The sequence below is a fragment of the Elgaria multicarinata genome, chromosome 5 (assembly GCF_023053635.1).
Source record: "Elgaria multicarinata webbii isolate HBS135686 ecotype San Diego chromosome 5, rElgMul1.1.pri, whole genome shotgun sequence".
NCBI classification, from domain to species: domain Eukaryota; kingdom Metazoa; phylum Chordata; class Lepidosauria; order Squamata; family Anguidae; genus Elgaria; species Elgaria multicarinata.
In genome coordinates this window covers 95,900,311-95,927,723 of record NC_086175.1, presented here as the reverse complement: position 1 = coordinate 95,927,723, position 27,413 = coordinate 95,900,311, and the positions used below count along the sequence as shown (strand labels likewise).

Genomic DNA, 27,413 nt, shown 5'->3' with positions numbered 1-27,413 from the left:
CTCTGCCTGCATAATTTCAAATTGCATTGTTGTTTTGTTTTAGAAAAAAATGTTTTTTGGGTTGTTGTTTTTAAAGTGGGTATCTGCTTGTCTAATAGCCAGGTGTGCTGATATTCTGGCAAGATGATCAGCCAGTTTATTGCCTCTGTCCAATTAGTTATTTATTGCATTTTTATACAGCCCAATAGCCAAAGCTCTCTAATATGCCCTCAGTGGAGGCTGGTGGCTCCTATGTTCGTGGGGCAGCAAATCCATTCTGGGTTTCAATCAGAACTCTAAGGGAACTATCCAAGGTGCTGAACCCCAATTTGGGGGGGGTGTTTCAACACCTTGGATAGCATATTTAGAGTTCTACCTGGTTCACACTGAAATCCAGAGAGGATTCACTGCCTCACTGACATAGGAGCAACCAACCTCCATTCTTCTAACCAAGGAATATCATCCTGTCAGGAAAAAAAGGTCCCCAGTTGGGAAAAGATCATAGAAAGCATTTTTTGCAAGCTGAACCTGAATGAGTCCTGGCTGAGCAATGACTGGTGCATGTGAGTATTTGTGGAAAGAAGAGTACATTGTTCATCAGGAATGCCCTACACACAGTCCAGTGCTAGCCACCAGCACCTGTATTAACAGCAGTAGATACTGGGAGTCATCCTGTTATGTCTTGTAACCATGAGTGTGGCCTTTCTTTCCCTCCTCCCCACACAGCAACACTTGGGCAGGAACAGAAGAGGATGGCCAGAAAATGAGCAGGGAAGGTAGAAGCAATGGGACAGCAGATGAAAGGGATCAGTTCAAGAGGACAAAGAGAAGCAGGAGTTGTGAAGAAAATGGATGTTGTCTATGCAGACGAATGTAAAGTGTCTTAGGTTGCACCCCCATACTTCCTATGCCTATAATAGCGTTTGTCCAACTTACCATTCTCAGTTTGCAGCTTTCCTTTTTGGGTACTGAGATCATTCACTAAACGGGTCATCTCATCCACTTTGCTCTTTGCCTCATTGAGATGGTCTTCAAAAGTGCGACACAGTTTCTCTGCGTTTGCCTAATGCAGTTGAGACAAAGGTAACCAACATCATCCCAATCCAACTGCATTGCTCACCTTATCTGCCCCTTAAAAGGTGAATCCCTGACAACAATACACAAAATTAAGTACATATTTGTTCTATGAAAGACAGAAAGGAGAGGGTTGGCAGAAGGCAATAAGAATAGAAGCACAGAAGCTGAGACATGGTCCAGCCAACGTTACAGTCCTGTGCAAATTGTACAATCTGGTTTATAAACAGATGGCAAAAATGGAAAGGGCACACCAATAAAACGAAGAAGAAAAGTCTCTGTCAGGAGTATGGTTCCCATGATACACTGAACCATAACGTTTAGCTCAAAACTTAACCACTGTGGCTTAGCATGTCATCTGAACAATATACAGTATATATAGGGTGTGCACTCCACCCTGGAATTATCTGGTAACTGCTAACATCCACAGAGCATTCTATCTTCCAGAGCAGAGATTGGCCGCTTCCAAACCCATCAATTAATATCAGAGTGGAGATGTGCGCAATCGGAGCTTCTGAAGTCTCTGGAATTATCCTGGTGTGTGTGTGTGTGTGTGTATACGTGTGCGTGTCTAAAGTGATTATCTCCATATTTCTAAGATGCTGAGTGGGGTGAGGGTTAGTTTTGATATTGACATCTGTGGCTAACCAATTAGGAATAGCCACAGTGCTGTCCCTGACTGTGTTCTCCTCCAATCACAGTGTTTGGGGGAGTAGGAAACACTAACTGGCTGCTGATTCTGGCTGTGGTGGATGGGGGGAGGAAAGGAGAGAGGGAGCGCGTTTCTGCTTGGACTCATAGAAGTCAAATGTCATTTCCAGAGTGGGAAAGTGCTGCTGGGCTGGCATGCTGAGTGAGAAAGCTTCTGTACCTGAGTCAGACACAGGCAGGCTCTTTATTTCAGTGGCTGGGCTTCCCGTTTTTGGGGTGGGGTGGGGGGCTCCGTCCATTAGATCTGGAGGGCACCAGGTTGGAGAAGGCTTGAGTGGGGAATTTTAAAAAAGAAATCCTAAAAAATCCGGGCATGAATGGATCGGATTCAAAGTTAATTTTGTAAACCGCCCAGAGAGCTTTGGCTACTGGGCAGTATAGAAATGCAATATATATGTATCTCCCATATGTATCTGCCTGGACCTTAAGATCATCTACAGGGGCCCTTCTCCGTGAGCTCCTGCCAAAGGAAGTGAGGCAGGTGGCTACTAGGAGGAGGGCTTACTCCGCTGTGGCACCCCGGTTGTGGAATGGGCTACCCAGAGAGGTCCGCCTGGCGCCTACACTGTACTCCTTTTGTCGCCAGCTGAAGACCTTTTTATTCACTCAGTATTTTAACACTTAATTTTAACTTAAATTTAAATGTTACTGTTTTAACTCTGTATTTTAATCTTATATCAATTGTGCTGCGTGTTTTATCCTGGTTGTGCATTTTATACTGTATTTTGTATTTGTGTTTTTAACCTGTTGGTTGTTTTATTATGGTTTTAATTTTTGTGAACCGCCCAGAGAGCTTCGGCTATTGGATGGTATAAAAATGTAATAAATAAATAAATAAATAAATAAATAAACTTGGCATGGCTAAATCCCTCCTTAAAAGCTATCATATTGCCATGTTTCACCTCTTTATCTATAAAAAGAGATGTAAGCATTTTTGTAATTTCCATTTTAAAAATTCTTTAAAATCAAAGCATGAACTGATCTGACTTGGCAGGGCTAAAGCCCTATCACTGCGCCAAAGTTTATCTCTTTATTTTTAAAAATGAGGGAACTGTAAGCATTTCTGTTAATACCAGTTACCCAAATACTGAATGGTTCTCGACAGGTAATTCAACAAGGGAGAGAGAGGGGGAGCCACTCTGAAATCGAGGCAAAGAATCACCTCTACGGAGCTCCAGATTGAATTTTGAGTCAGAGAAGACCCACTTTGTACACCCCTACTCTCTCTGTGTGTGTGTGTGTTTGACTTATTCTATTATATATCAAATTCAGTGTATTTGAAGGAGTAATAGAAGCATAATCCTTTCATTGCACCCTAAAGTGGTGGCTAAGACATTTTGCTGCCCGAGGCAAAGAACATGATAGTACTTCCACCCTGCATTCCATGTACAGAAGGTGTCCAGACTGGTGGTTATTTCAGCACCGGTAATGGGACACCCTCCTCCACTGCACCTGCAGGCAGCACACTAGCTTAGGGAGTGCAGGTCAGGCTCTGTGGCGCACTCGGCTTTGTCCTCCAACATTCCCATCAGCATCTGTCACCTAAGGCAGCTGCCTCACTCTGCCTAATGGTAGGACTGGCCTTGATGCCCTACAATCTTGAAATACCATTTTTAAATACTTTTGCACACATATATGCATAACCTTTTGTTCTTTTTGCAAACACACCAAACGGTTTGTTTCAGCAATATTTTATGTTCTGACAACAGCCTCAAAAAATTAAATTTTCCAGTTAGTATTTTATTTGATTCATGCAAACACACTTACTCAGAACTACCAAATGGAAAGGAATCGGTCATTTAATTAATAGCTTTGAATTATTGAACTGCATTGATGTGAGGGGGGGGGGGAAAACCTCACATAGATTTAAACCAAATTATACATCTGTGAGCCATAAACACATGCTTCTTAACAGATACCGCTAAGTAGTTGAGGGAGGGGCAGAATTAAATGTCCCAAGAGGAATATTTTACCATTCTTTTCTAGATCATTTATTAAAGATAAGTATGATGGAAGCATTTGAAAGATCATAATGAGAAAAATATATTCCATCTTCTTCCCCAATCCCACCCCCACAAATCAGTAGAAGATACTAGATTTAGCTTTCTCTATAAGAACAGTTTTATTTTCAAAGGGGTGCTTTTTTTTTGTATAATAAACTCATCTGCTAATAACTACTTATTCATACTAGAAAAAATATGTAGGGAAATAGAATGGCAATGTTTAAATGCCACTACCATGTGCCTTGGACTAAACATGTGCAGTCTTTGCACATTATTATTATTATTATTATTATTATTATTATTATTATTATTATTATTCCTCTACCACCCAATAGTGAAAGCTCTCACACACTAGAGATTTAGAAACTGGTGTGTGCAAGCAATGTATGCATTTAGATTAATGCACATGCACAAGGCATTTAAATGTTACTCCCCGCTATTAAGATTACTGGAATGAAGAGGGCTTTCAGTGGTAACCCAGGGCAGTAAGTGACATGCAAGTCAGCACTTAGGCCAGCAAAATTTGGAACTAGAAAATAGGAAATGGGCCAGGTGGTCAAAAGTGTTTTGCCATAAACAAGTGCCTAGCACACTTTAAGCACTTTTAGAAATACTGGATGGTGATGATATTTGGAGAAAATCTGGAAAATCCCACTGTCTAACTCAATATGTTGAATATCTTAGAATTAGAATGAGTATAGTAAGATGAGCAAAGACAAACTGTTCAAGCTGGTGCCCTCCAGTTGCATTAGACTACAACTCACAGCATCCCTAGACATCATGGCCTAGGCTGGTAACTATTTCAATTAGGGATGTACAGATTGTGTAAAATCTGGATTTCACAGATTGTCAGGTCCCTTTCATTCCATTATCTGCCCACTGAAGGAATTGGATTGTTTTCCCATTTCCAAATCTGTGCAAGTCCGAATTTTTGCAAATGTGGATTTCTGCAAATTTGCATGTGCGAAAATGTGCAAATTACCCCATAGTATGCAAATTTCCCCAATGCATACTTTCACACTTTAGCCTAAGGGATAAATGTGGGTTTTTAAGTTTTACATGTTTTTCTACGATTAAATTCACACAAAATCCCCCAAGGTTAGGAAAATGGTCTGCAAAGTCTGCAGAATCTGCCCGATAGGGGGAGAGACGTTCCTCTGTGGAATCTATGGGTCAGATCCATAAAAATCCAAACTCATTTTGTTTTGTTGCAGATTTCTCTGACAGACCTAATCCCAACCCCCTCCGGTTAACCCTACAGGATTTACCTTTCCCTTGACCAGTTGTTCCATATTGGATGATAGGTCATCCACTTCCAGCTTCAGCTCACTCTTCTCTTTCTCCAGTTTCTGTTTGACCCTCTGCAGGTTGTCCACCTGCTCCCCAAGCTCAGCCATGCTGTCAGCATGCTTCTTCCTCAGCGTCGCAGCCGTCGCCTCGTAGTGCAACGTGGCCTCTTCCAGGTCCCGTCGCAGTTTCAGAAACTCTGCCTCCCGCTTCTTGTTCATTTCCAGCTGGGCTGCAGAGGCGCCCCCGGCCTCTTCTAGCCTCTCACTGAGCTCTTCCAACTCTCGGGCCAGGTCTGATCTTTGCTTTTCCACTTTTGCCCGGGCAGCTCTTTCTGCTTCCAGCTCCTCTTCCAGCTCCTCTATGCGGGCCTGTCAAACAGAGGAAAACATGGACATGTAAACCGCCCAGAGAGCTTTGGCTATGGGGCGCTATATACATTTAATAAATAAATAAATAAATAATAGCACAGTCCTAAATGCCACAGTGCCTCCATTGAAAGAAGCTAGAAGTGCCCCACGACTCACATGGGTCAGAACATTAAATGATAATCAAAGCTAGAAATGACCCCTCAGTGTTACGAAGCCAAGTTACCTACTCAGAGAACCGTCCTCCTAAGACATCAGAGTTCAGTCCGAGTCACACTTACCTGGAATATGATCTATTGAACTTACAGGGACTTCTTCCAAATAATCATGTGCAGGATTGCTCCAATTATTTATTTATTATTGCATTTATATCCCACCTTTTTTCCTCCAAGGAACCCAAGGCGGTGTACATAATCCTCCTCCTCTCCACTTTATCTTCACAACAACAAACCTGTGAGGTGGGTTGGGCTGAGAGTCTATGACCAGCCCAAAGTCACCCAGTGGGTTTCCATGGCCAAGTGGGAACTAGCCACTACACCACACTGGCTCTCAGTTATAGGTGTAAAAGAAAGTCACATTTGCAAATAGGATAAACAGAAGTGGAGCATTGTGTTCTCTACCACTTTAAAGTTATTAGGAGATGTAGGGTAAGGGCAAGTGTTTGTGGACCCTGTCCATGTCTCACCTCTGAACTAGAACTGTCAAAGTTGGTTAGTCACACGTTCTGCCTCTGGGCAACAAGCAAGTTGCAGAACTGTTAATGGCCCATCCCACACCCTCCAGAGGGAAACAGTGAGCAACTCCGGCAGCTGCAAAACCAAGAAGGTCATAGAGCCTCTGTGGATCAGCAGCCATGGGGGACTGTTTTTATTCTTAAAAGACTTCTTGCTTCTGTGCAGAAGTCACTACCAATGTTACACATCGCTGCAGTTTATGTTGTCTTCCTCCAAGGTACAGTCTGTTCTTTAACTAACTCACAAGCCCTTAGGTGCTTGTAACCAAGGCAGATGCTATACTTTTCACTGAAGATATCCTGTCCAAAAGCCATTTTCTCTCTTTTGATTTCTTTCCCTTCTTCTTAGGTATCTTTCCTTCACAACAGTGGAGGCTGATAGAGCTGTGAATCTACTCTGGGTTTCAGTCAGAGCGAGTCAGAACACTAAAGGAGCTATCCAAGGTGCTGAACCCATTTTGAATAGCTCCTTTAGAGATCTGACTGGTTCTGACTGAAACCCAGAGCGGATTCACAGATCCACTGAAATCATGGCCCCCAGCCTCCACTGCTTCACAAGTATCTCTTATGATCTTTTATGATCACCAATTCAACAACTAAGGGCACAGATATGCATTGCTTTAAATCTATATTTAATAGCTAGATCTCCCCACCACCACACCATGCTCCGCTCATTTTTACATTAAGGGTATGAGCAGGGGGCCCAATCCAGATCTTTAAAATTTCTACTCCCCATGCTTGAATTCTGATTTGGATTAGGGGCCCTGCGCCTACTCTACGGTAAAAATGAAAACAAAAAGATATCAGTAGTAGATATGGATTTAAAATAATATCTGTTTGGGCCCTCAGGTCTATCTATTATTAAGATTCCTACTGCTCAAGAAAAGGATCTCATACCTGTTTTCATGTGATCAACAGTTTCTCCCTCAAAATCTGGCAAGGTAAGCCCAATGCAGATGTTCAGTAAACATGTAGCTGCTGGTGGTGGTGAATAAGGATCATGACTCCTGTGCCTACTCCCAAACTTTATATGTCTGCTCAAAAATAAATTCCTAGTCTATGTACCACCATGTGGAAATTTGGAAAACAGTGCTCTCTAATCATATAGAACAGCCTTTCCCAAACTGGTGCCCACCAGATGTGCAGACAGAACTCCCATAATTCCCAGTGAGCATGGTCATGTGGAGGCTGCCAGTTTGGGGAAAACTGATACACAAGTTGACTTGCATCATTGCTACATCATTGCCACATCTCCCTTTGTGAAAGGTACTATGGGGCTGCTCGCACAACATGCTAAACCACACTCAGTGGTTGAGTGTAGGGATGTGCTCTGCTTCTAATCGGACCGGCGAATTAGAAGCAGAGCAGGGTGCTTCGCCTCCCCTTAAGGCGGAGGTGAAGAGGATTGGGGGGCCAGCGGAGCGTGGCGAAGAGGATCGAGGTGAAGGCGGATCCTTCGCCTCGATCCGGAGCTCCGCCGGAAAGGTAAGTGGGGTTTACTGGGCCCTGCCGCTGTTGCTGTCGCCCATGCAGCGACAGCGGCAGGGCCCGCTAAACCCCCCCTCCTCTCCCTTACCTGCTTCCATCCGCGGTCCGTCGGCTTCTTCAATTGAGCCCGTGGTTCAACCAGGAAGTCTAGGCCTCACTTGCTGCCCAGACTTCCTGGCTGAACCATGGGCTCAATTGAAGAAGCCGACGGACCGCGGACGAAGGCAGGTAAGGCGCCCCTCCCCGTTGGTCCCTTACCGGGCTCTGCCGCCATCGCCGCATGGGTGGCGATGGCGGCAGGGCCTGGTAACCCCCCCGTCCTCCTCTCCCGGCCTTACCTGGCACCACTCCCCTCCACTGCGGAGCTCCGATTCGGAGCCGGAGCTCCGCAGCGAAGAGGAGCGGAGTATGGGCAGAGCGGCGCGGAGCGGAGCGGGCCGATCTGAAATTTTCAGATCGGCCCACGGGGCGGAGCGGGGGGGGTCCGTGCACACCCCTAGTTGAGTGTGGGTTGTTGTTGAACCATGGGTTGGTTGTTGAACTATGGGTTAGCATGTTGTCTGAACCCAGGACATTTTTCACAGGATGGCTTGTTGACCATGCAGTATGGCTTGTAAGCCACCCTGAACAATCCAATAACAAACTATGGGGTCTCAAGATGGTTTGTTCAAGAAAAATAAGCCACACTGCATGGTTAGCAAGCCCCTCGGGGGAAATGTTGGGTTCAGACAACATGCTAACCTACAGTTCAACAAATAACTCATGGTTCAACAACCCACACTCAACCACTGAAAGTCGGTTAACATGAACGCAGTCTCTCTTTTTGCCAATTCCACTGAGGCATTTTAACAGAGCCGAGTGGTGAACAGGCTAGTCCTTAGTTTCTGGGTTGTGCTGTGAGTTGCCCCAAGCCATCCAATAAGATTTATGATTGAGTTGGGCTTTGAAACTAAATTCCTATCTCCAGCACTTTAGCCACAAGTTCATGGAGACTTGGCCTATCAATGGCTGTAGGTCATGCTAGCAAAATGGAGGACAGACCGTGGGGAAGAGCAGTTGCCTTCATGCTGAACCAGATGGCTCCCTGGACTGGTCTAGAAGGACTCTTCTTATGGTCTTAAAATGATTACATGTTAGGTTCTAATAACTTGAACCTATTAGAATTGCAACCTGCCTCTAACAGTACAATTTCCAGCAAATCCAGCACAGGGGGAAAGCAGTCATGAGTAATTAATTACCTGAAGCTCTTTTATCTTCTTTTGGAGCTGCATCACTATAGCCTGCTCATCCTCCATCTTGGAGTTCATCTGACTGATTTCAAATTCTTTCCTGTTAATGAGATGGATGATTAATTGCTCTGTGATACAAGGGAGTGATTTGTTACCATGTTTTTATTGCTTCCTAAGCAGGAATGTCATCTCAGAAGCAACAACTAATATTTTTCCTATTTATCAAAGACCTTAAGAAACGTCAGCGTGTTATACCAGGGGTGGGGAACCTGTGGCCCTCCAGATGGCGTTGGACTTCAACTCCCATCAGCCAGCATAGCTAATGATCAGGGGATGATGGGGACTGTAGTCAAGCAATATCTGGAGTACCACCGATTCTCCATTGCTGTGCTAAACAAAGATAAAAGAGACAGCATCCTGCCTGCAGTCTAAGCAACACATATATCCTGTACTTTTAAGAACTCGGTTGGAGGGAGGAACTGGGTGGATTAAATTCCTACATTTTGATCTGCCTGTCGAAGTCCAGCTGCTATAACGAGCATCAGCACTGGATGGGATAAGAAAAAAAGCAGCTAGCATACTAGAACCTGGAAAGTCTAATCTTGCTTGCTACCCTCTGTTACTTAGGTGTTAAATGGAAAGGCTCTCCAGTGCCACCTGGAGGTGGCAGCCAGTTTTCCCTTTTCCCCTTTCTGTCTTGTTCTTAGCGCCCATTTTTAAGGGGCTCCCTTCCCAGGTAAGGCTATTTCTAGTTAGGGTGGGGCATATAGCAGCTCTACAGAACTTTTGACCCCTCGAGCTAAACAAACCCACCAGTCGCATATGGCAACCCACCAGGGGCTCGATAAACCTCCTGGGTTTTGGCTGCTTTCCCAGGACTGAAAATAGCAGGGAGGTTCTGAGCACCTGGCAGGCTGCACCACAGGCCTGGTATATAGCGGAACTACATAGCATGACTGGCGCTCACTTCTCACTTTTCCACTGAGTATAAAACATTAAGAGAGCAGGAAATGCTTTACAGTATGAAAACAGATGCTACTTGTATAAGGCTTAAGCCACTTTACTTCTTTAACTTCTCCTCCAGTTGCAGCTTATCGTTCTCCAAATCCATGACACTCTCTTGAGTCAGCTTCAAGTCCCCTTCCAGTTTGCGTTTGGCCCTTTCCAGATCCATTCTCACTTTCTTTTCTTGCTCAAGAGACCCCTCGAGCTACAAAAAAAAAATGTTTTTAAAAAATGAAAGGGGAGAAATTAGCCTCTCAACATTTCGAGTACTTGGTGGACCACAGATGTTGGCAGCACCTTACGCTTTTGTAAGCCATACTGAAACCTAGACATATGGAGTCTTGTTTTTCTCAGTCTGCTAACTGCCTCCTTTCTTCAAAAGAAATACACTTATGAAGATTTTAGGGATGTTTCCAGACAAGGCTTTTTAATTGTACAATTACCCTGCTGCATTCACGGAATTTTTAAGTGGGCCTAGATGATGTTGTCGTCCATTTACAACCCTCTCGTTTTTCCCCCCTGATCCCTCCACCTTTTTCCTTACACTGTTGAGGAAAAGACAGAACGGCAGCACAAGGGCGTGTGTGTTTTCACACAAGGCTTTTATCCTGCCATCACCCTGTCTCACTCATGGAGTTTTACAGGGACTCCAGATGACGTCGTCTTCCACACATGCGTTGCCCTCCTGTGTTCAGGAGAACCTCTTGTTATGTCTTTTTCCTTACTGCAGAATAGCCATTAAGTAAGAAGAAAAATGGCATAGCGGCACAATGCCCTCTGACTGTTAGCACTAGGACACCCTATCTGGAAGCACTGAGCAGGGCCGGTGCTACCATAGAGGCCACTCAGGCGGCCGCCTAGAGCGCCAAGCTAAGAGGGGCGCCAGGCACAGCTCAGCACTCACGCGTGTTGGCTGTGAGCCAGGCCGGGCCGAGGATTCAGCTGGGCCTGGGCGGTTGAGATGGTGCCCCTGTGCCTGCCCAGCCGAAGCGAAGCCAGGGCCGCTGGGGTGGAGGTGGGGCGGAGGTGGGGCATCTCCACATTCGGGGAGGAAGAGAGAGAGAGAGAGAGAGAGAGAGAGAGAGAGAGAGAGAGAGAGAGAGAATATATGGGTGAATGGGGTACATGGGGTCTTTGAGTGAATGCATGTGTTCATGCGTGTGTTTGTTTGGAGTGAGTGATGCTGAGTGTGTGTGTGCGCATGTGTGTGTGTGTTGGGGGAGTGATTTGGAGGTGATATTCCTATTAAATAATGCATTTTAGACCCGTAGACGTTCCTTTCCAATTTGTTTGCTATAATTGGCATGACGTATTTCTTGCACTTTAAAATAAATTTAGCAGTTTCAAGTTTTGTGCTTCTTATTTTTTCCAGGAAACATGTTCTTAAAAATCAAAGTTGGCCTTTTTTGGTGTGTGTGTGTGTGTGTGTGTGTGTGTGTGTGTGTGTGTGTGTGTGAAAGTAGCTCACCTTGCCTAGGGCGCAAAATAGACTGGCCCTGGCACTGAGGCTTCTTCACTTAGTAGTGCTAAAAGCCATCCATTGGGAAGCACCCTAGGAAATTAGGGGGAGGGACTATCCAGTTGTGGTACAAATTAATTTATTTCATCTACCTACTTCTATTCAGAGGTTTAATGATAGGCCTACTTTATTTCATGATTCTATTTTTCACACAGCATATAGCAGGTCTGACATTCACAATGGGACTATTAAAGCTACCCGGTTGTCAAAACGCCAAGGTCAATGAGCAGCAAAGCCAACCCACATCATCTACTTGCTGCTCCAGTTTCACTTTAGCTTTGCTCAGGGTGTTGACTTTGTCTTCTTCAGCTTGCAAGTCATCCAAAGCCTGCTGATGAGCTTCCTGCAAGGACTTCTTTTCTTTTGTCAGCTTGCTGATGGTTTCGTCAAGTGCTGCCATTTCTTCTGTCAAGTTTTTAACCTGTGGTGGGTGGAAACAAAAGACAGAGGCCCTTATAAAGTCAATTTCATTCAGATGTTTCTTGTTCCTGGTTTGGGAAATCTGTGTACATTGCAATTGTACTGGATAAAGTGCGATATCTCAATGCGAGACTGGATGACCAAAATAATTTCTCATTCATGTTCATGGAAGTGATGTTGGGCTTTCTTGGGTATATGCTCGTGTGAACTGAATCCCAAATATCACGTTAAATGGGAAATGAAGAAAAGCAGCTAGTATGCTGGAGCATGAGAAGCCTAATATGGCGGGTTACTTTTCATGCTCTAGTTGTTAAATGCAAAGATCTTGGCAATCAAATATTGTGCAAGTAACAACACTCTGAGGACACATGACACAGTCACCTTGCTGATGCTAGGCTGCTCTGCATTTGAGAGATGGGAGATCACATGGGAATCCTATAAATACTGCCTCAAGTATTTATGATGCCATGATGAAAAAAGATGGGGTACAAATGCACTAAATAAATAAGTAAAAAGAGTGAGGGGATCACAGAGGGTGTTGACAGCCAGATCTCAGAGTTCTTGGATCATGTACTATATTTTGTCCTTGAAAAGTGTTGTTCCCTGCCTTGATCCAGAGGTAGAGGGGGGTAAGAAAATTGATGATGATGAGCTATCTGGGAATGCCAGGGCTGCTCACATGGGCAAACCAATTTAGTAGTCACACCCACCCACCCCAAGGCATAGGCTCCTTCTAATAAGGGTGACATGGGATGCTTCCAGATGCGAGAATGTCTCCTTGGATGTCTCCTTGTGTCTGTCTTATCTAATGAAAACATAGCCTCGGCTCCAGTGCTTCGGTGTCAAAATTAGCTTACTCTACCAACCAATAGAGATGGCACAGCTTTTCCATCTATTCCTTCATAATCAGTATTTTCATTGAAAAGAAAAAAGATGCAAGCAGTGGTGGGGAAATATGGCAGAGTTATAAGTGGAAGACGTCATCATCTAGACCTTCCATCTGGACCATGAATGAGGTGATTGCGCAATAAAAGCCTCATCTGGAAGCACCCATAGTGAGTGGGGTGACAAGCAGTGTTATATATTTAAAAACTGAAGATGCAAATTGTCTTCCAACCCAATTAAAAATAACAACTTGCATATTGTCTACCATCATAAAGCTGGCTCAGGAAAACTTATTTTCTAATGACAAAGTATTCAAGTTACCTTATTTTCAGTAGCATGTTTTTCTTTCTCAACTTTTGCCAGCGTTATTTCAAGGTCATCAATGTCTTTCTTCAGCTCAGAGCATTCGTCTTCCAGCTTTCTCTTTTTGGATGTCAGCTCAGAGTTCATCTCCTCTTCATCTTCCACCCGCTCAGTCAGCTCTTTGACTTTGGCCTCTAGCTGGATCTTGGATTTAATCAGCAAGTCACATCTTTCTTCTGCATCTGCCAGAGTGTCTTGCTCCTGCCAGATTTGCCAGAGACCACATCAGTGGCTAGGAAGAAAACCTATTTCGCAAACAGATTCTGATTGACAGTTTTGTTCTCTCTTGAGGAAGCCTGCACCACACACATTTCTAGAGTTGCAGAGAGTTGGAAGGTGACTTGTAGACCATCTAGTCTGACCCCCCTGTTCAGTGAAGGGGTCTAATGCTACAGCATCCACAAAAGATGGCTATCTAGTCTCTGCTCGAAGTGCTCCAGGGAGAAAGAATTCACGTCCTCTCCAAGGCTGGTTCACATGTAATGCTAAGCCATGATGGATTGCTAAACACTAGGGATGTGCTCCGCTTCTAATCGGACCGGTGAATTAGAAGCGGAGCGGGGTGCTTTGCCTCCCCTTAAGGCGGAGGCGAAGAGGATTGGGGGGCCGGCAGAGCGTGGCGAAGAGGATCGAGGTGAAGGCGGATCCTTTGCTTCGATCCGGAGCTCCACCGGAAAGGTAAGTGGGGTTTACCGGGCCCTGCCGCTGTCGCTGTCGCGGGGCGGAGCGGGAGGTCCGTGCACACCCCTACTAAACACTATGTGTCACTGCTTATGCAGGTAGCTCACTATGGCCACTTTGCAGAGCATGGGTGCTCAGAGTGGAGTGTTTGGGCAGATTAACCCACTGAGTATGGCAGAAACATCCCACAGATAACACACAAACCCAACATGGGTTCTACCAGAAAATAAACCATCGTGGCTTAGTGTTACGTATGAACCCAACCTTTGTAATTGTTTCCATTGTTGATCTACTCTTACCAACAAGATATTTCACTTAATGTTCAACCAAAAACTACCCCCTGCAACTTAAGCCCATCCAATGTGTTTCTGTCCACCAAGGCAACAGAGAAGATGTTTTTATCCTCTTTTATGACATGACAGCCCTTCAGGTTTTTTTAAAGAATGCTATCATATCTCTCTCAGGCTTTGCTTCTTTGGGCTACTCAGGTATGGGCCAAAACAGACATTACTTTAAATCTGAATCTGGCAATTGCATCTTTCTCCCCATCCCCCATTTTTACTCTGGAGTAAGTGCAGGAGCCCTGATCTGGACCATAACATAGGGGATAGGGAGGCTTTTAAGATCCAGATTGGGGCCCCTGTACTTACTCTAGAGTAAAACTAGGGTGGGGGAGAGATGTAGCTCCTAGATACAAATGTAAAGAAATGTCTGTTTTAGACCTATGGAAAGTTCTGGGAGAAGATTTATATTAATTCTCAGACCTACTATAACTTAGTGGGTTCAGGTTCTTTTCCTCACCAAAACAAGCCATCATGGCTTCCCCTGGTGGAGATCAACAATAAGACACAGCCGTCCAAACACATCAAAACTTAACAGCCAAGCAGAGCCTGTACAGCCAAATATGAGTCTATGAGTCAAGGTAGAGCCCTCATCACCACAAATATCAGTCTTCTCCCCCCTCCCCCAGATAATGAAAAGGTTCTTCTAAAGAGAATGTTTTCACTAACGTCTTGAAGGATTCCAAAGAACTGGCTAAGCAGGTGGACTGGAAAAGGCCCATGGTTTTAAAAATAATAATTTAATTCTCTATGTGTCCATCAATATGGATAACAGTACAATCCTACACATGTCTGCTCAGAAGTAAGTCAGATTGAGTTCAGTAGGCTTACTCCCAGGTAAGTGGGTATAGGCTTGCAACCTAAGTGGCACTAGTGACACTGACTAACTATCTCAGCCACAAGTCCTTGACTTCCAAATGAAAAATAATAGTATCCCATCTGGGGTTTATGACGATGAACAAAGTAACGATTATAAACCTCTTTACATGTTAAAAGTGCTGTGTGTGATGACAATAAACAATCAGTCATATTGGGACAGGACTGTAAGTTCTAAATTATTAAAATGTACATTTTTGTCATCTTTATAAATAATTTCCTTGCTAGTTCAATGGCATACTTGCAAATTGCATGTAAAATGCCACATCTCCAAGTTTAACATCTCCTTGCTTTAGTGATTTACCATGGTAACCGACTCAACAGATTGGAACACGGATTAAAAACATTAGTATTTATATCCAAGCCTTTTACGTTTTGCGATTCATATATTTACACGAAAACTAATGCAGAGCAAAACTAGGGCTGCAATCCTTAGTTGAACAAAAATGTAAAGATCAGTTGTTTTTATATTCTTTTAGGATGCTTATTTAACTATAGAACCCAAGGTAGTCTAAATTTAATACAAAAATACACTCGCTGTCAACTAAGAACTGAATATGAATGTTCCTAATATCTGTCTTTTACTGTCAGAAAGAAACCCTGTGAATATTTAATTGTGAAATACAATGCTATGGAAGAACAATAATTTATTTCCTCCAGATTGTTTCTGTTTCCTTTGTAATTTGTATATCCTTCATTTTACATGCCCATGTTCTGTAAGGGCCCTTCTATATGATTGCTTTGAATATATAAAAAACAGAGTTATTGCTTGTTTGTTTGCAGGAAAATCAGAGTTTATGTTTCAAGAAAACACATCTGTTGCTGGAAGATCCCATTCTCCCAGCATTCCAATTGCAGTATTTTGTCACTGGAAAAGTGGTTATACTTCCCAAGATATACTGTAGCCAACAGGTCAGAGACTGGTAGGGAATTATGTCACTTAACACTAGTGATGTCCCAGGAATTGTCCAATAGGTGCTTGTGACATCAAGCACCTATTGGACAGTTCCTGTTACATCACTAGTGTTAAGTGACATAATTCCCTACCAGTCTGTGACCTGTTGGTTATCTTTAAAAAAAGCAAAAGCAAAGAGAAAATGCCCAGAGGATCAATGCACACCTGCTGCATTGCTCCAGCATGGGAATGCTTGCCTAGCCTCATTTTAAACAGAAATAAAAAGAACAGTGAACTGTAGCCACACACTGACCATATTCAGACAACATGCTAAACCAGTTGTTAAGCATTTTGAGCGAAACATTATGGCTTAGTGTGCTGTGTGAACCATTTCTACAGCCACAGTTTAAACAGGCTCACTAGCCATTTGCTGCAAAAAGGTTATTGTCCTAACCATGGCTTAGCGTGTTGCCCAAACAGGCCCTCTCCCTGCCACAGTGCCCTGCCATTTTCTTTCATGCATTTCTGTTTGGAGTGCCATGTATGAACTTGATCAGTTTTTACTTCACACATGCACGCAAGCGCTTGATGGCTCTCTAAACTGATGGCTCTCACCAGAACTCCATTGAAAAAAGATTCCTTTAAAGATGAGATGAACGTTTGCCCTGTGGCATTAGAGCTAGGATGGCCCATTCATACAAAAAGTCACTACCTGTTGTTACTGCAGCCCCATCATGAACATGCCTGACGAAAGCACCCTGAGCCTTGTCAGTTTCATTTGCCAAATTTTGAGAGCAAAATTGAAAAGCTGATCCATAGCTGTTAGAAAGAGTCTTTATGGAAGTAAATTTTAAAAAAATGTGTACCCTCCCTCAAGCCCTGGAGTATCAACCTAGTCTCTCTTTAAAAGTGGGAAGGTCCCACCAAAGCAACTCCCCCCCCCCACCCACCCACACAGAGCAAGGCATTCTCTCCCTTCCCCATCTTTATCCCAAGGTATATTGATTTGGTGCTATTGACTTGGTTTGCACAACACAACAGCCCACCATGGCTTAATTTACCTGCAGGGGTTGTTGCATTGTTTCAGGCCATTTTTGCATGGTGTCCATGAGTGCCCAGCTTTGCTGTAGCTTGCTGTGTTGTGTCAACCCAGGTAGCAGGGGTTGTTTGAGAGTTAGACAAGCCTCAAATAACCCTAAAACAAGCCAACACATGTTCTGCTGTGATCCAAGTCATTGTCGTTAGGGTGTTCTATTCTGCCTGGGCCAACAGCAAGTGAAGTAAACCTAACGAAGAACTTGTTTTGGTTCAAGAATATCTGGAAAGTTTAAAGTTATCTTCTCCAATCCACTTCCCCCCCACTGCGATAACGCTTGACAATCTGTTCTCAGTCAAAGCCAATTCTTTTAAACAGCACTGGTGCTCGTAGATTCTATTTTTATTAGACACAGTGCAATATATTAATAATTGCTCTGGCTAAGCCCTCATCTCAATATCTCTCCTCATACCACTTTATAATCCATAGCAAGAAGAACCATGCAATTAAATGTTAAAGGAACTGTATTCACTCTGTTACAGAAAGAAAGAAAAACACGGTGTTTCTGCTTAAAGTGAGACTGCTGATTCATGCATCTGACAAAGTAGGATCTAGTCCATAAAAGCTTATGCCACAATAAAATGGATAGTCTTTAAGGTACGACTGAGCTTTCATTGAGTGTGGTTTATAGAAAAGCATTCCACTGCAACCCTGATTTGTTGGGTCCAATGCATCAGTGCTGGTGGCTGGCGGGGGAGCACACACACGCAGATTCCCCTCATTGCTGCACCTGTCACCCCTGTTACCATGTCACCACCCTCTACTGCATCTCACACCTCCATCCACCCCCCATCGCCACCATGTCCCACCCCCATCATGTCCCACATCCTGCTATGCCACTGTCCCATCCCCAACCATCACCCTATTGTCATTTTTCTCCTGCACCAGGGAAACTTGCTTTCCCTCAAGCTCCTTCCTCCTCCTGGCTTCCGGTTTCTCCAAGACCTCCTTTAATGTCAGGCTCTCTGAGGAGCTGTGTCAACTGCTCTGGTCAGCACAGCTCTTCAGAAAGCAGACCAGAACCAGACCTAAATGCATGGCTTTGGTCCTTCCTCAGAGCTAGGCATTGTGGGAGGGGTGTTCCAGGAGACTGCCTGTACCAAGGCAGCAGTGCGGGTGCTCCTAGTGGGTGGGAGAGAGCATGCAATTCACCCACCTCATGAGAGGTGCAACACATCAACAAAAAGGGATTTTGGTCCACTCACTGCCTGCAGCTGAAGGAGCAGGTCATTTTTCTCCTGCACCAGGGAAACTTGCTTTTCCTCAAGCTCCTTCCTCCTGGCTTCCGATTTCTCCAAGGCCTCCTTTAATTTCAGGAACTCTTCCTTCATATTAGCCATTTCTTTTTCAGTTTCTGCAGACTTCAGCAGGGGCTTGATCTTAAAGAAAAGCTTCATCCAAGGCCAGTTCTTCACAACCATGAAAGCTCGGAGATTCCACTGGATCACAAGCAGTGCATCTCTGGTTTAAAAAGAAAAAGACTCTCCTGGATTTTGGAGATGCCTAAAGACGTTCTTTGAAATGGGGGCATTTTGGCCCCCCAGCATGATTTGGGTGTTGTGAAACAACTAGACATTCATTGGTTTCCTCTTTTTAACCCTACTATGCTTTACATATTTTCATGGTTCACATATTTTTCATTTTTAATGCAATGAATGCACATTCATCCATTTCTTGCATGGGATCCAAAGCAGCTCCAAATATAGCAGTGATAATTTCTGTTACCCACCCAGAGAGCTTTGGCTATTAGTTGGTATAAAAATGCAATAAATAAATAAAATAAAACAATCAATAATTATCATTGATTAGTATGCTATTTGTATGCTATTTTATCATATATATTTGTATTGTGAGCTGCCTTGGATGTGGAGAAGCCAGAAGATATATATGTTAATGTATAGCCCTATTCAAGCATTATTACCCCCCCAAAAAAAACCAACCTGTGGAGGGGACACAGGTGGAGTTAGTCTAAAGAGGAACTGTGGGCTTTTCTACACAAGCCATTTATTGTGCCCTCAACATTCCTATTCACAGCTGTTAACGTGTTCTTTAGACAATGCCATGCACTTCCAGTTTCACTTCTGTGTCTAAGTAGCACTTTCAGTGAGAGTTCCCCCCACCTTTTGGGGGGGGGAACAGGGAAAACGTGGCATTTAATTGTGAAAACGACAGAAAGTGCAATTTCCTCTTTTATATTTGTGCTATTCCACTATACCACAGTGCCACCTAGAGATTATGTAGGCGAAAAGAAGGAAAAGACATGTTCCTCATGTAGACAAGCAAGTGCCTAATGCTTCCTGTTCCTTGGCATGCCTACTTTTTCTATTCTTTTCAAAATATACCCTTTTCATCCCTCCTTGAAAGGAAGGGCAGAAGCTTCCCTCACACTTGCTCATCTCCTTTCTGGTGGTCATGTTAGAATATTTATTTTGCACAAGATGGACATGTGGAGAAACAGGAAGCACAAAATATTTTCATTTCCTGTTCCCTTCACATCCTCATGATGTTCCAGGTAACTGTCAGGTGTCTTTTCCCAAGGATATGGTAATTCCCCAGCAATCAAGCCTTACCAAGTCACTTGGAAAATGCAAGTAGGCATTTGTTTGCAATATATAATGACATAAACAGATCGTATAGTTAATACCTTCGTTCTACAATCTTCTGGAACTCAATGCGCATCAATCTGCCTCGGGCTCTTGCTTGAATTAGTGTCAAAATCTTGGCTAATCTCTCATCCCTCATTTCTTCCAGGTGTCCCAAGAGACCAGCCTTAAAGAAGACCTGAAATATAGACCATCAGTTTAGGACAAATTCAGTAAAACCTCGTCGATGTAATATGATTCATGTTCAGTTGTTCAATGTAAGAGTATTAACTAAGTCAGATTAGTTGTGTCGATACTTGTACTGGTAGGTTTCCAGAGCAGGACTGGGATCATGTCTGTACAGCAAGAAATCATCTGCCCAGTGCAAGTAAACCAACACTACAGTATCATGTGAACCACCCTTATCTTATGTGAACCGCCCAGAGAGTTTCGGCTATGGGGCGGTATACAAATGCAATAAATAAAAATTATATTTATTGAGAGAGAGAGAGAGAGAGAGAGAGAGAGAGAGAGAGAGAGAGAGAGACGCTCATTAGAACAGCATAAATTGCTACTGCCATAGGGTTCTCCATCTTCCCCACATTACAACACTCCATTTAACTTAATGCATTTAATACAGATATTTTGTAAGCCAAAGGGGAAGGACATTTCCTAACATTTTTAATTTTGGGATATATCTCTATCTTTCTCGTTTGGGATTTTTTATTCATAGAAGAGGCTATTAGTTCTACTCTCTTACATTATTATCCATCAATTCCCTTGCTATTAGCACTGACAAGTGCCATTTAAAAGCATTACAAGTACTATCAGATCTGTGAGTTCTATATCTTCAAGTGGTAGACTACAAATCTTATGTCAGATCTACTTTTAATTTTATCTAACATCCAGCTTTTGCTTCTGTTCTGACCATTTAATCTGAAGTGCTACAAAGCTATTATTCTTTTCACATAGAGTGAACAATGCTAAAGCCCAGTGGAATCAATAGCCATAAGCATTTCTGGCTAAGATGTGTGAAAAGGGAGCTCCTTGCAAGAGCTCAGCACCACTGTGGCCCCTTCAGCTTTGGAGCCAATATCTGATTCAGGGTCTGAGCAGGATCATTTAAAACCCTGTCCAGTTGCAGAAAGCTTGGGGCCTGGGAGCTTGGCTCTGTGTAGCTTCCCATCTGATTGTTTGCCACAGTTCTATTTTTTTTTCTGTCATGGTAGAGGAGTGTCGGGCCTGACTTTTTGAAACACTGGCAACCCCACAGAGAACACAACATACAGCAAAACCCTTGCATGCTCACAACCCTGGAGCTGATGTAGTTATTTCTCTCCCACTGGAACATTGTTGCACAGTAAGGCTGCAATCCTTGAGATTTTTACAAGATTTTTATTTCTGCGCCACCCTGGGTAGGATACAAATGTTTTAATGATAAATAAATAGAGGGGAAGCCCCACTGGACACAAACATCAACATGGATTGGATGGGTCAACTCAGATGATTAATCAATGAGCAGTGCAATTCTATGCATGTCGACCCAGAAGGATTGAGTTTAATGCTGCTTACTTCCAAGTAAGTGGGTGTAAGTTTGCAGCCAATGATTTCTATAACTGTGTGGCACCTCTATTTCCCCCTCACTGTCAGAACTGTCCGCATGGAGCTTCTAGTGATCTCTAATCCAAGTCCTGAACAGGTCTGCCCGTGTTCAGTTTTACCAGTGCGACAGCATGAAATGCTCCTAGACAATTTATTGAGCCCAAAACAAAAAGCAACCACTTTACCTTTGTGTGTCCAAACTTATATTGGTTATGATCAATATCTAAAGAACCGAGTAATTTTTCAGCGGCTTTCCTGCTGTCCACAAACTTGTCTTCTGGAATTGCAGAAGGATTCAGAATGCGATATCTGATTAAAGCAGACAGAGCATGTGTAAGTGAATGAAACTCTGGACCAGGTTATGATACTTCTTTTCATACTCAAGTATTGGAAGGTGCTTAATTTATTCCAGAGTATTTGTCCATCCAACCCTAGTACCATCTACTTCAATCTAGGAGAGGGGGGAAAGCCTGTCTAGGTGGAGGGGGGGTTGAGGGGCAGGGAAGGAGGCTGGAGAAGCATCAGGATAGCTCATATCCTGGCCTCTCCAGTCTCCTCTCCTTCCTGCCCAACAAAATGCCCCCTTTTCCCCTTCTCTGGGGTTGAGCTCCAGACCTCAGAGGGCAGCAAGCACAATCTTTCCACAACAGCTGGGATGGGTGGGGGAGGGGTCAGTTCTCTAATTCCTCATGCTGAAGTCCGAACTATCCTATGGCCCCTCAGAGTCTGTATAGGCTCATAGGACTGTTCCCTCCATTATTACATATTGGGGGGGGGGCGGAATCCTTCATGACAAGGGATTTTTATCCAATGTGATTTGAATGGAATAAATAAGGAATCGTGTTTATTGGGTTTGGAATAAATAAAAGTTCTAAAGAAGTATCAGCTTGGCTAGGCCATTGGTCTTCATGCTACCTTTGCTTAAAGTCAGCATAGATAACTCTGTTTGGAAAGCCCTTGCGGCAAATACGAATTCCTTCCAAGACACCATTACAGCGAAGCTGGTGAAGGACAAGGAAAGGGTCCATAACACCTGGAAAGAAAGAAAAAAACAATTCAAAGGGGTGGGTAGTAAATGAAAGGATATTTCAGGGTAATCTGATCATATTCCAACCATGAGAATAATTTATATATGAGATCTAAGAAGGACGGTCATCAAAACACAGATTTTCTTTACCTGGAGTTTTTGTTTCATTGGGAATAATACAGCGCACAAAGTGAGGAGCTGTAGATCTTAGATTAGTCATCAGTTTGTTTAAATTTTCCTGTAAAGAGGAAGAGAAAGTTAAAAAAAAAGAAATAATGGAAGTGCTGCATATGCCGGACCAGACATTACATAACACCAACACCAACTTTCTGTTCAGCACAGAACACCCATCTCTATGGCATAAAGGAGCCATTAAGATAGACCAGGGGTGGGCAACTTGTAGCCCACCCTCTTCCTTCTTTAAACTAATCAGTTTGTTGATACATTTGAACTAGGACAAACTATAGTTAATGACTGAAATAAACCCTATGAAATTCAACTCAAAGGGCCAGATTTCAAGCAGGATTTGACACTTCAAAAACAATTTGTGTCCTGGGCCCCAACAGTTGTCACTACTGTTTTAAACCATTTTAAAGCAGTAGTGCAGATCCCGCCCAACTCTGTTCACCCTTCTTCTAGTAAGCAAATGCTGACAAACTGATGGTGTCATATCTGACCCTGCCAACCACCTGTTAGAGCAGCCTTCCCCAGCCTGGTTCTCTCCAGATGTGCAGTACAACTCCCAATGGCTATATTGGCTGAGAATGATGGGAATTGTAGTCCAACACATCTGCAGGGCACCAGTTGGGAAAGGCTGCATTAGACGAAATGAAGATCAGTGTGAAGAGCCTTGAGTCTTGGATTCAATTTCCAGAGGTACAGTATAGCTGTATTAGTTTCTTACTGCAAAATAACAAAGGGTCTTTTGGCACCTTAAAGATTAACAGGAGTATTGTGGCATAAACTGAAGTAAGCTCTAGCCCCTGAAAGTTTATGCTATAATAAATCTGGCAATCTTTAAGGTGCCACATGACACTTCAGTGTTTTGGGATCCCTGCTGAATTTTATTTATTTATTACATTTTTATACCGCCCAATAGCCGAAGCTCTCTGGCCAACTGGGTATTGTTTACACATCAGGTCTCAACCGCCGAATCAGGGAAAACAAAAATTAATAAGTATAAGTAAAAAGTGTTAACTCAGGAATCTGAAAAATCCAGATCTGTAAGGAGATTGACCTTCTAACCTTTTAGGTTCTTTGTTTTGAATTTACCATCTTCTCCAAGGGGAAGAGACAAAGACAAATGACATATTATATTTGAAAGGGAAACTGAAAATTACTTTATGCATTGATGACACCGTTTGGAAGGAAGCACCTTTCTTGCGTTTCTTCTCTCCACTGTGATCAGCTTGTAGTTTAAAAAAAACAAAAAACAGAAACAGAGTAACTGGGTTAAATTTTGATTTCCGCACTGACATAAAGGACAACCTTATTACATGAATTACATGTTCATAAGTAGAATTCTAGAAAACTATATTCAGGGATCTGCTGGTTATCTTTGAACCCAGTGATACTTTCCGTTGTTCTCATTGTGTTTTATTGTGGCTTCTCATCCTCCTGACCCCATTCCACTCCTGCCAATATAAAGCTATGGGCATGGAGCAACCATCAATTGATGGCTGATCAACCATTCATGTTAATGATGGTTCATTTCCTCATGAGAATTCTGGTTCCAGGCGATGTTTTAGTTCTAGTACTGATCAGTGGTATTGATGGAGAGACTTGGGATTGCTTGAGGATTGAAAAGAGCATAAACGGTTTTCTACATAAGGCTTTTAACCTGCAACTTTACTGAGGTTTCTGCTTCCGGATTCTTTGTGGGATTAAGATCACATTTTAATCCACTGGGGTATGATGGTTTTATCAAGCTTGTTGACACACTTGTGATAAACCAGAAAATTGAGAACAATCTAATTATCTCTGTTAATTATATCTTTATTAACTGGTTAATTGGACTCAATCCTGAACCACTTTGAAGTTAAGAAATTACCTTATACCGAATAATACCATTTGCCCACCTAGATCAATGTTGTATTTTGGGGTGGGGAAAAGTCAAACTTGTCGGATCTGCTTTGTCTTTTTTTACTTGAATCCCAAGATCCATCAAGTATAGCCAGGCACAAAAGAGTTAAAAAAAGCTGAATGTGCTCTGGGCATATCCAGAGCCCATGAATTGTCTTTGGATTGAGTCAGGGAACATTAATACAACAATACAATATAAATCAAATGCATAAAACTAATTAAAAGAGCATATAAAACCAATACAATATTAAAATAACAATCAGGGCATCTTAAAGTTCTTAGGTTTAAAATTCATCTGGGTAGGCCTGCCAGAAAAGACTAGTTTTTATAGCTATCTTAAACTCGGAAAGAGTGTTAAGTTGATGAATCATCTCCAGCAGGCCATTCCACAGTCTGCGGGTGACAGAAGAAAAGGTCCTCTGGGTAACAGTTGTCAGACTAGTTTTGGCTGACTGAAGTAAATTCTCCCCAGAGGACCTGAGTGTGAGGGGCAGATTGTGCAAGGGAAGGCAATCCCATAGGTAACTTAAACCCAAACTATGTAGTGCTTTAAAGGTAATGACCATGGCCGGATCTACACTACTGCTTTAAAGCGCTTTATAACAGTTATAACAGATCGTAATGATACAACACAATATGTAGATTTGGCCTAAGTTCCAAAACCTTTGGAAAAGAGAAGAGTTTTAAACAGATTTAAAAATAGCGATACTACAAGCAGTCCACAAATGCTAAAGAAGAGAATGCCAGGCATAAGAAGTAGCAAGAGAAAATGGACGTAGCTGAGCAAGGGAAGTAGAAACCCTTGGGCAGGTAAGAAACATAACATTCAAGGAGTGAAGCGTGTGAAAGGGGCTATAATGCAAAAGATAAGGAGAACTAGACCATGGCAGGCTTTAAAAGCCAAAATAAGAAGCTTATACTGAACCCTAGAATCAATAGGAAGCCAATCAAGAGATTTCAGAAGTGGAGTAACATGATCAAAACAATGAGCCAAGAAAGAATTCTTAGTGACAGAATGTTGAATAGAAACTGAAGAACTAATACAAAATGAAAGAAAATCAGTCAAGAGACTATTATAATAATCAAGACAAGAAATGACCAGAGCATGAACAAGAGTTTTGGCAGAAGAGGCAGCCTCTTTTAGGCAGAATGAGTCACTTTATTCTTACTGTTGTTGAACAAATGGGAGTCAGAAACCCTTGCTGATCGATCTCCTGCAAAACACTCAGAGATCTACCAATGGATCCTGATAGCTATATGCTACTTCCAGTATCAGAGGCAGTATGTTTATGTACACCAGTGGCTGGTGGGAGGGTGCTGTTGCATTCTTGTGCTGCTTGTGGGCTTCCCATTCATACAGTTGGTTGGCCACTGTGTGAATATAATGCTGGACTAGGAGCATATCTACACAGATATATGAAACGTCGTTTTTTGAGTCATTAAATGTATTATTTTATTACGATTTAATACGTCCCCAGGCACATGTATTTATTAATATGTTTCTTACCGTTGTGTTGTCCATAGATATCCACTGATCTGGGCCACACAATGTATTTTTTATCGTTGTTTTCTCAAGTCCCCGTCTGCTTATTGTTCCTCCCACTTCCTCTTTTCTTCCATTGTCCCTCCTCCGAGAGAAACAGTGAAGGGTGGTGGTGGAAAGATTTCCCCTCTTTCCAAACCTGGGAGCTTTTCCTAAGCTGGAGCCATGGAGGGAGCCTCCAGGCAGGGTTAGGGGATTTACTTTACTCAAAAGTAAATCCCATTGATTTCCACTGCTAACATGACCTGCTGCCCCTGGGTCTGTGCTTGGAGGGGAGAGAAACGGAGAGAAGGGGGGGCTGGAAAGATTTCCCCTCTTTCTGTGCCCTTTTCCTAAGCACAGACCAAGGGGCAGCATGTCATGTTAGCAGTTGAATTCAATGGGATTTACTTTTGAGTAAAGTAAATCCAGTAACCCTGCCTGGAGTCTCTCTCCCTGCTTGCTTGCATCTTCAAGTTCATGAACTACAGGTGTGCTGGTTCCTTTACTCAAAAGTAAATCCCATTGATTTCAACTGCTAACATCACATGCTGGCTTACCTTTGAGGAAAGCCCATTGAACAGAGAGAGTCTTACTTCTGAGTAAACACATATAGAACAATGCCCATACATGGAAAGAGGGAGGGAGGTTGTGGCTGCAAAGAGGAACATGAGGCAAGACTGAAAAAACAGCTGCAACTTTGGGCAGGGAAAGAAAAGGAACACGCCCCTAGGAAGCTGATTGGCTTTTAAAAAAAATAGAAACATAAAGAATGCTTAGGAACGATACAATTGGGCACAAAACAGATCATACTATGACTTATAAGAATAACATCACAAAATAATATGACAGGAAGGGTAAGTGATAAAATGCTAAAAGCCAAGCGTCATGTGGTGGAATAAGATGGAAAACGCCATTAAAAATGATTATAAATGGTTTATCCACTTATGTGTAGCTCTGCTCTAGCTGTAACACTGGCATTCTTATGTTTTTATGTACTTTCTGCCCTGTCCTGGTCTACACTGATTAGCAGCAGCTCTCCAGGGTTTCAGACAGATGTCTTTCCTGGCCAGGGATTGAACCTGGGACTTCCTGTATGCAAAGCATTTGTGCTTTACCACTGAGCTATGGCCTTCCATGAAGAGTCTCTTTGTGTCCCTGATAGTAAAAGTCTAAGGAAAAGGAAAGTGAGTTGTACCATGTGTTCCATGCTGCTCTGAAGTGATGCTGCTAAGATGGTCATGCCCTTTGGCTGATACAATGTGAAGGCCACAGGAGCAGATCCAGGAAAGGATGTTCTGTGGTGGACAGAACTCCCTGTGGGTGAGTTGGCAATTCCTGCAATGATTGGCAAGTAGCAGATTTGTGTTCTTTTGGCTTGGCTCCTTCTCAAGTCTGTATCATAGAGAGCCTGTACTTTGGTTGCATCTTCTAGGCACCCTCTTATGATTTATGACAACTATATCTACTCAATTGAGGTTCTTAATAAATATGTTGTAAATGGTTGTGGCTTTAGGATATAACAGCTACATCTCTGTAATGAGTCACAGTCCTACTTATTTAACATCAGCTTTTAAGGAAACCTGCAAATTGCCATGTCCAAAAAGCCCAGTCACAAAAATGTCTATTTAAGCATTATTTCTGC

The 27,413-nt window shown here is 43.0% G+C and overlaps 1 protein-coding gene across 1 annotated transcript in view; it reads right to left on the bottom strand.

Annotated features, from left to right (window-relative positions):
* Nucleotides 1-27,413, bottom strand: part of MYH15 (myosin heavy chain 15) — a 93,660-nt gene that overhangs the window by 30,854 nt on the left and 35,393 nt on the right. The window contains exons 17-28 of the mRNA XM_063126846.1: nucleotides 23,505-23,572; nucleotides 22,315-22,402; nucleotides 22,053-22,170; nucleotides 21,323-21,446; nucleotides 19,598-19,734; nucleotides 18,159-18,414; nucleotides 13,023-13,265; nucleotides 11,641-11,817; nucleotides 9,937-10,082; nucleotides 8,882-8,972; nucleotides 5,036-5,425; nucleotides 916-1,042 (exon numbers count right to left, since the gene is read on the bottom strand). Coding sequence (XP_062982916.1) covers nucleotides 916-1,042; nucleotides 5,036-5,425; nucleotides 8,882-8,972; nucleotides 9,937-10,082; nucleotides 11,641-11,817; nucleotides 13,023-13,265; nucleotides 18,159-18,414; nucleotides 19,598-19,734; nucleotides 21,323-21,446; nucleotides 22,053-22,170; nucleotides 22,315-22,402; nucleotides 23,505-23,572 — 1,965 coding nt within the window. The remainder of the gene's footprint in view (nucleotides 1-915; nucleotides 1,043-5,035; nucleotides 5,426-8,881; nucleotides 8,973-9,936; nucleotides 10,083-11,640; nucleotides 11,818-13,022; nucleotides 13,266-18,158; nucleotides 18,415-19,597; nucleotides 19,735-21,322; nucleotides 21,447-22,052; nucleotides 22,171-22,314; nucleotides 22,403-23,504; nucleotides 23,573-27,413) is intronic.